This window comes from Drosophila mauritiana, chromosome 3R (genome assembly GCF_004382145.1).
Source record: "Drosophila mauritiana strain mau12 chromosome 3R, ASM438214v1, whole genome shotgun sequence".
Lineage (NCBI taxonomy): Eukaryota > Metazoa > Arthropoda > Insecta > Diptera > Drosophilidae > Drosophila > Drosophila mauritiana.
Window position 1 is genome coordinate 9186230 of NC_046670.1, and position 8609 is coordinate 9194838.

The window sequence follows — 8609 nt, forward strand, 5'->3', positions numbered from 1 at the left end:
TGTAGCTCACTTTAAAATGTGCCATTCACACAAAACAATGATAAACTATTCTGTAAACAGAAGTCCAACTTTGTTTACTTGGTGAAACCTAAACAATTGAGTTGAAACTGCAAAAAGGATGACCACGCTGTGCCGCACCTGTGGCCAGGAGGCGGAGCACGCCAAGGCACTTTTCGACAAAGAGACCAGAGATGTCCTGAGCAACATCCTCAAGCTGACGGGCCTTTGGGTAGGTGAACATTCCCGGTAACCAAGGAGTCATTTCCTCTTCGATTCCAGTTGAGGAACCTGCCGGGTGTGCCCACGAGGATCTGTTTATCCTGCTTGCTGGATCTGAACAATGCCACCGCATTCCGGGAGCGCTGCATCAGAACCAATTCGTCTTGGTTCGAAAAGCAGGGCAAACAAGAGGATTCGGACACTGAGACTGCAAAGGAAGGCGGGAATAACAGGGTAGAAAGTAGGGTGTATGTTATGCCCATTAGTATTGCACAGCCGCAAAGGAGGAGGATTCTGCCACAACGCAGCAAGAAAGTGAATGGAGGGACTCTTAAAACAGTAGAAACCCCAATTTACCCTTTGATTGTCCCAGAAATACCGCCTGCCGATCTCATAGATCCTCTCCGGTGCGAGGATCCTATTCAGAGCGAACCCCTGCTTTCAGCTGATTATCCAGAGGAGTCCATGAATCACGAAGAGGCAGAATCCAAAATGCCCCAAGTCAAGAAGGAAGAGCCCAGAACACCACAAGTCATCGAGAAAGTACAGAAAACGCGAAGAAAACCGAGGAACAAAGGGTGCTTAGAGGAGTGTCCTGGCAAGGACATGGCAAGAATAGAGAATATTGACTCAATTACCAATAAGACCAAAGAGGACAAGTATGCCACACGAAACAAATGGGGAGCTGCCAAAAGAGCCTATGCACTGGAGCACAGACTATATTTCTGCGACCAATGCGGCAAATCTTTTAGCGAGAAGGGCAACTTCAATGTGCACCTCAGACGGCACAAGGGCACCAAGGAGTTCCAGTGCCAGGAGTGCGACCGCATGGAGTTCACCCAACACCTGCTCAATTTGCACGTGCGGATCAAGCATCGTGGTGAGCTGCCCTACGTGTGCAAGTACTGCGGCAAGCGATTTGACAACTGCCTCAAGCGTCTGAACCACGAGCGCAACCACAAGGAGAGTCCCGTCCACCGACCACACGTGTGCTCCACATGCCAGAAGGCCTTCAAGACTTCGACGGCCCTGAAGGACCACATCGTGGTGCACACGGGAGAACAGCCATTCCAGTGAGTTTCGGTCAAACAGCCACTTGTTGGATCTTTACCTAATACATTTTCTTTAGCTGCGAGCTCTGCCAAACGTTCTTTAATAGAAGGAACGCCCTAGCCACCCACTACAAGTCGAAGCACCATCGTCTGAAAGTTGAGGAGCAGTCAAAAAACACTGTGGGTGGAGATGCTACTGTCCAGCCGGATGGGTAAATCGTTGGTTTCTTGTGTGGATTATTAAGCATTCATCCTTGCCTTTCGCATGTTCTGCTGTTGACTTGCAAAATGCCCCTCCCTTGTTTCTTAAAAAGATATTGCATAGTAGTGGTTTTGCTAACATCGGTGATAATATTTTCTCATTAAAATCAAATGGAAAATAATTTTCAATAAAGAATATAAATTAAAAATAAAGAATTGTGTATTATTGTGCCGAGTACATTCATCCATTCTCAACAAGTGTTTAAAGTAAAAAAAAAGCCATATACACCGGACTATAATCGCTACCCCCTGAAAAGTACTTTTGGCTACGCACATGGATGCAGCCCTGAGTTCAACCCCTAGTTCAAGGTTATGCAGCCCTGCAAATCGTGCTTGCTGTTTTGCAGAAATTCGCAGTTTGCCGGCAAAGGATGAAGTGCGCAGTTCACATCCACAGCAATAGATTCCTCTGCGAGTCCAAGCACATCTCGGTGAAAAAAGAAAGCATTTTCCGGACTTTCCCAACTGCCCGCGAAACTTTTCTCCGAAAACTTTCGATTCAACATTGCCAAAATCGGGAGAACTCCAAGTATTTGCGAATAACTTTCAGAGATGAGGTCGTCTAGGACATCCAGTGTTTCAAAATGGGTGTGTCACTCGAACCCTTATTAATATTCTAATCTCGTATATTATGTATACCTTCGTTTTTTGTTGCATTCAAGGAGCGCCAGTCAAACGACAACAAAAATACAATGCGCTCTTCGCGGCAGGTTAACAAAAAGCTTGTGAAGCTATTCCTGGCGGAGGCAGACGACAGTGACGCTACCTGCACCACATCCACTGCCCTGGACACCACCACGGCAGACAGTGCGTTTTTTGATAGTAATTTCGACGAGGAGAGCACTGGGCTCCAGGACTGCGATCCAGGAAGCCAGTGCCGCACCTGCTTTCGCATCATATCGCGGCATGAGGATGCTCAGGATCTCTATGAGAGGGTCAACGTGGCGCTTCTGCACAACATAAAGGTCATAACTGGGGTGTGGGTACGTCTAATATATGCATTTAAAATAAGCCCACTATATAATATTAAAACAGAGCTGCATTAATAAACTAACATTTAATTGCAGATACAACAAGGAGTGAAGGAGCTACCGCATCACATTTGCGCAACGTGCCAGGAAACTCTGAATAAATCCGTGGAATTCCGTGCCAAGTGCCAGCAGGTCGACAAAAAGCTTAGGCAGACGACGAAAAAGTGCAATGTGCAAATCGGTGACGAGGAAATGGAGTCGGAGCTGGAAAATGTGCTCTATGAAGAGTCCGCCCAGCAGGCAGAGGAACTCCTAGGACAAAAAAATGTCAGTTCAGAGTTGTGGTCGGATAGTGAGGGTGCCATGGATGAAGAGGACTTTCCACTGGATGCAGATCCAACTCAGTTTTCACTAAGTGAAGAGGAGTTGGATCTAGACAGAGATACAGAAGAAGAGTTAGCTTTGGAGCAAAACAAGTCATATAATGAAATAATTAGCATACGAAAGTGTAAGACAAAGGAAGAGATTGGTAAGGTAGATCACGGAGCCAAGGTCTATAAGGTTGTGCTCGGTGAGTACAATAGCCAGAAGGAAACTGCACCAAAGTATTCGCTACCACTACCAAAGAGACCTCAACTCAGGGTGAGTCCAGAGGAGAAAAAACGAAGGCGACGCGAAAGGATTCAAGCGAAGCCATTGAACTATGTCTGCGACAAGTGCGGGCACTCCTTTCGCCAACGCAGTCAGCTGGAGATGCACTTGCTCCGGCACAATAGGGCCAAGAATTTCGAGTGCCCCGAGTGCCCGAAGAAGTTCTACGATCTCTATACGCGCAACATTCACGTAAGGGCGATGCACAAGGGCGAAAATCCCTTTCCCTGCAACCACTGCAATGAGTCCTTCGCAAACGCAAGCAGTCGTCACAGGCACGAGAGGTGAGTGCACAACTATTTGATGGTTCCATCATCTTATCACTTCGATTGACTCACCAGGAATGTTCACGGAGCAGGCAATCGCATTCGCACGCGGGCGAAATCGAAGGAAGAGGGACCCAGTCGCCATTACTGCACCATGTGCACCAAAAGTTACACCAGCAAGAACGGACTAGTCCTGCACATGAACTTCCACAACGGAAGCAGGCCCTTCCAGTGCAAGATTTGCCAGATGAAATTCGCAGACCCATCTGCCATGAAACGACATCAAGCTTTGCACGACAAGTTTCCCATTCGCTGCGACATCTGCCTAAAGGGATTCCTGCTGCGCTCCCAACTTATAAAGCACCAGGATGTACACACAGGAATGCGTCCTTATCGGTGGGTTGAAAAGGGAATCCCGACTGCTGTCCGTTTACTTATTTTTGATTTATTTTACCAGGTGCGAGGTCTGCGATGTTCACTACCGCCATAGATATAATCTAAACAAACACAAAACCACCGATTTGCATCGGGATAATATGCAGAAAGCTATAAAAGAATAAATTAATGGACTGCAACAAGCATTTAAAGATATTGATAAGGATATTAACAAAATGGACTTTGAATCTCAAACACATCACTTGACCGCGTTTAAGCCAAATGCACATTGAGTGCGAGCCAGAACTCAGGATGAAAAGACTCAAACTCTTGAATATATATAATTTTTATAAAAATTGATATACTTTCATGGCGAAGTACGTAATAATTATAAGGTGATTGCACGTTAAGTGCCAATATAGAAGATTATGACCCGAACAATATTTTAAAAATATATTCCGTATAAGATTAGAATTATGCATTTAATAACATTAAACTTAATGAACATAAACTCAATCTGAATAGTTCAGACGTATGTTTCATGAAAGGAACAAAAAATATTTATATTATTATTAATATTAAATATAAATAAGTTTTTTATTTGTTTTTCCTAATTCAAAAACCAGCAGATACTGTTATTTGAATAACTCCAGTTTCCCGGGCAAGTCAGTAAGGGGGTTGGTTTTGAATGTTTTTTTCCAACTCTGGTCGTTGACTATTCAAAAGTGAAATAAAACACAGTAATAGGAAACAGAACCATTAACTGATTTCAAAATTACGATTATTATAATAATAGTAATTATATTAATTATATTATAAAAAATTGAATACAAAAAAAGAACTGAACGTAATAATCTAATTTCTATTTAATTGGAAAGTATTTTTAATACTTTCTATTGCCTAGGGAAATGATAAGTAAATATTTAACCACAAACTATTTAAACCAATTTATTTATTTATTAAAAAGTCAACCGAAATAGCAGTGCCGTTAACCACCCCGATTTCAGTGTAGCAAAACACAAGCCGGCCAGTGTTGCAAAGGACCACCACCCATTGTATACATACATATAAATAATACCTACTCACACATACACGCACACACGAGTACAGTCGCAAGTTGCGACTCGCAACGCCATACAAAAAGTTGGAACTGAGTGGAATCGGAGTACTATATAGCCAGCCGATCCCTTCCAGAGCGCCGGAAGAGTAGCTCACATCCGAACCCACGTCCCCGAGCCAATGTCGCGGCGGGAATAGCGCGATTCGCAGTCCAAACACGATGATAAACCCCATTGCATCCGAGTCGGAGGCCATCAATTCGGCCACCTATGTGGACAACTATATCGATTCGGTGGAAAACCTGCCGGACGACGTGCAGCGCCAGTTGTCACGCATCCGCGACATAGACGTCCAGTACAGAGGTGAGTTCTGGTCGAGATTACGCCTGTTGGAAAAGCGGAAAACCTAACCTCGCCTCTTGGTCCAAACCCGTCGATTTACAGGCCTCATTCGCGACGTGGACCACTACTACGACCTGTATCTGTCCCTGCAGAACTCCGCGGATGCCGGGCGACGGTCTCGAAGCATCTCCAGGATGCACCAGAGTCTCATTCAGGCACAGGAGCTGGGCGACGAAAAAATGCAGATCGTCAATCATATGCAGGAGATAATCGACGGCAAGCTGCGCCAGCTGGACACCGACCAGCAGAACCTGGACCTGAAGGAGGACCGCGATCGGTATGCGCTTCTGGACGATGGCGCGCCCTCGAAGCTGCAACGCCTGCAGAGCCCGATGAGGGAGCAGGGCAACCAAGCGGGCACTGGCAACGGTGGCCTGAATGGAAACGGCCTGCTTTCGGCGAAAGATCTGTACGCCTTGGGCGGCTATGCAGGTGGTGTTGTGCCCGGTTCCAGTGCCATGAACTCCGGCAACGGTGGCGGCTCAACGCCCAACTCGGAGCGTTCGAGCCATGTCAGTAATGGTGGCAACAGCGGGTCTAATGGCAATGCCAGCGGCGGAGGAGGCGGAGATCTGCAGCGCACAGGCAGCAAGCGGTCGAGGAGGCGAAACGAGAGTGTTGTCAACAACGGAAGCTCTCTGGAGATGGGCGGCAACGAGTCCAACTCGGCAAATGAAGCCAGTGGCAGTGGTGGTGGCAGTGGCGAGCGCAAATCCTCGTTGGGCGGTGCCAGCGGAGCGGGTCAGGGACGAAAGTCCAGTCTGCAGTCGGCTTCCGGCAGTTTGGCTAGCGGCTCTGCAGCCACGAGCAGTGGAGCAGCCGGAGGTGGTGGTGCCAGCGGAGCAGGCGTAGTCGGTGGCAATAATTCCGGAAAGAAGAAGAAACGCAAGGTACGCGGTTCTGGGGCTTCAAATGCCAATGCCAGTACGCGAGAGGAGACACCGCCGCCGGAGACCATTGATCCGGACGAGCCGACCTACTGTGTCTGCAATCAGGTGAGTTCGCAGTGCTTTTCCTATCGGAAGGCTTGGCCACTAATCACGTTTTCTCTTGCAGATCTCCTTCGGCGAGATGATCCTGTGCGACAACGACCTGTGCCCCATCGAGTGGTTCCATTTTTCGTGCGTCTCCCTGGTGCTGAAACCAAAGGGCAAGTGGTTCTGCCCCAACTGCCGCGGAGAACGGCCAAATGTAATGAAACCCAAGGCGCAGTTCCTCAAGGAACTGGAGCGCTACAACAAGGAAAAGGAGGAGAAGACCTAGTCTATTAGGCCAGCCTATCCAACCCATTGCTCTGTGTCTAACACCAGGCTCTGTAAAATATTCGATCCTAAGATTTACCTTAATGTATATTTAGTGACTTTCTTAGACCCGATCCCTTTCCGACTTTCCCCTCTTTTACCCAGCTTAGGTCCCTTGCTTCTATGGTTATAGGTCGTCAGTTTTCATTTAAAGTTTCTGTACAAACAATATCTTTCTCAATGTAAACACACACAAACTCGTATAATTAGAGTACACCTAAACTTACTTTACGGTAATAAACGTTGATATTCAAAGCCCGCAATGATTTCTTGGCCCCAAGGAACCCCGTATACAGTAACAGTAGTTTTACGAATCTATTTGTTTAATTGTCGTTTAGTAGACTAAGGCATTCGAATTACACATAAGTATAATTGATCGTGTATAAATGTGTGTAAAATATATAAATTTATATAAAACTATTTGGTAGGCATCTGTGGAATTGTATGGAATTCTTATTGTAAAAAATGCGCATGGAGGGAGTTCTTGTTGCGTGTCAAGTCAAAAAGTATTCTAATAGATTATTCGAGCTTTTGTACGGAGGTTCTTCCATCATGGCATCAGCAGCTCAATGTTCGGATTCTGGATCTCCAGGAATATCTGGTACTGCGAGAAGACCACCAGCCAGCAATAGATCTAAGTGGATGAGTAAAATGGGTTTATAAACACGATGATCCAGGAGTTGGTGCTGCTGTTCCTTGAATCTCAACCACTTACATTGTAGGCTACCCAAACGAAGTTCAAAAGGGCCGAGAAGGTTTGCTCCAGCTGGCGGTAGAGTAACACGAATCCATTAGATATAACTCATGGAAAAGGTAATCGCTACTCACATAAATATAGTAGCCTCCAATAAGCCAAAGGCTCCAGCAAAACTGGAAGAGAATGGCCAGTCCAATTAGACCCAGCCAGGGCAGTAGCCATCCGCGAGTGCTGAGAAACAGATGCAAGCATGACTAGATCCATACATATAGAAAGCCAAAGCCCGTCTTACCTGATCTTAATTCCGTAGTAGACCAAATAGGAAGATAGGATGATGAGCAGGAAGTAGATGATGAAGAAGCCACCTGCCACGGGCATCGACGAACGGATGTCCGTCTCAAAGAGTGGGGAATAGAGCTGCGCAGACTCCCCGCCTGCTAGCATATATGAAATCATCGTGATCATTACGGCGGATAGCGCAGCCGTATAGGCGGCCACGGCGTAGCTTCCCGTCCGGACATTATCCGACCAAATGATGGGCGACCAGCAGGAGCTCAGCACTACCATGTTGCTGTGGGAAAAGACCGGTAGACACCAATGAACAATTTTCTCCGATCTCAAACTTCTTTGGCCTGCGTGACAGCGTCAACGCCCAAATATTTTGGTCAATGAAAACGCAGTCGAAATGTATGATTTTCTTCAGCTTTTCAATTGATAGCTACTTCTAAGGGTTATCCTGGGATATATCCTTCAAAAATGTCCAGATTGTTTTGGTTTCTAGGGCGTGGGCGTACCTTTTTTTAAATAATAATCGCTTAATTGAAAAAACAACAACGGCTTGAGCAATAGGGTTGCCATGCGTGCGTAAAAAAGGAATTATCGATAATTATTTAGTTGAATATATCGCGAAAAGTTATTATCTGTGTAATAAATTCCAGACATTTTCAGTAAGTAGAATGTTTGCAAATTTAAAGTATGAGAATATTTTAATAAATATTGTCATTATAAAAAATATGTATTATACTAAATAGTCGTTAATTAACTATCGATTATAAACGGAAACGCAATTATGAGCACATACAGTAGAAACATGTAAGTATTTAAAATATATTTATTTTGTTTCCTATAATTCTTTTAACTAGCAAATGTACAGCATTAATTTTTAAATTGTAAATTAGTTTAAAAATTTGTTTTACACTCTTCAAGCTTTTAACAACAATAATCTGACCACCGATCGGTCCCACTGTGCAGCACTGAGCAGCTGAGCTGACCGAATCCGAATCCGAATATTCACCATGTGTCGACTGGCGACTGCAGCAACAACAACCACACGGCAGAGTACAGGGCCGGTTGTTG

At 45.4% G+C, this 8609-nt stretch overlaps 4 protein-coding genes across 5 annotated transcripts; 3 read left to right on the plus strand and 1 right to left on the minus strand.

Moving 5' to 3' along the window:
- The first annotated feature begins 34 nt into the window (after nt 1-34).
- LOC117144294 (zinc finger protein 32) lies at nt 35-1636 on the plus strand. The gene is made up of 3 exons (XM_033309398.1): nt 35-229; nt 280-1292; nt 1349-1636. The coding sequence occupies exons 1-3, from the start codon at nt 119-121 to the stop codon at nt 1485-1487; spliced, it is 1263 nt and encodes a 420-aa protein (XP_033165289.1). The 5' UTR covers nt 35-118; the 3' UTR covers nt 1488-1636.
- Nucleotides 1637-1874: 238 nt separating this feature from the next.
- On the plus strand, nt 1875-4349 carry LOC117145128 (zinc finger and SCAN domain-containing protein 12). Its single transcript, XM_033310649.1, has 5 exons — nt 1875-2120; nt 2195-2515; nt 2600-3438; nt 3496-3816; nt 3878-4349. The coding sequence occupies exons 1-5, from the start codon at nt 2085-2087 to the stop codon at nt 3978-3980; spliced, it is 1620 nt and encodes a 539-aa protein (XP_033166540.1). The 5' UTR covers nt 1875-2084; the 3' UTR covers nt 3981-4349.
- Nucleotides 4350-4873: 524 nt separating this feature from the next.
- Nucleotides 4874-6976, plus strand: LOC117144210 (inhibitor of growth protein 1). Its single transcript, XM_033309260.1, has 3 exons — nt 4874-5216; nt 5298-6250; nt 6312-6976. The coding sequence occupies exons 1-3, from the start codon at nt 5075-5077 to the stop codon at nt 6516-6518; spliced, it is 1302 nt and encodes a 433-aa protein (XP_033165151.1). The 5' UTR covers nt 4874-5074; the 3' UTR covers nt 6519-6976.
- LOC117144212 lies at nt 6871-8122 on the minus strand. 2 transcript variants are annotated; one of them, XM_033309261.1, is made up of 5 exons: nt 8048-8122; nt 7546-7824; nt 7385-7484; nt 7272-7322; nt 6871-7190 (listed from the first exon to the last, which is right to left on the minus strand). In XM_033309261.1, the coding sequence occupies exons 2-5, from the start codon at nt 7818-7820 to the stop codon at nt 7107-7109; spliced, it is 510 nt and encodes a 169-aa protein (XP_033165152.1). In that variant the 5' UTR covers nt 7821-7824; nt 8048-8122; the 3' UTR covers nt 6871-7106. The 2 variants fall into 2 exon arrangements, with proteins under 2 accessions (XP_033165152.1, XP_033165153.1); XM_033309262.1 differs by lacking the exon at nt 8048-8122 and adding an exon at nt 7976-7994.
- Between the last annotated feature and the right edge of the window lie 487 nt (nt 8123-8609).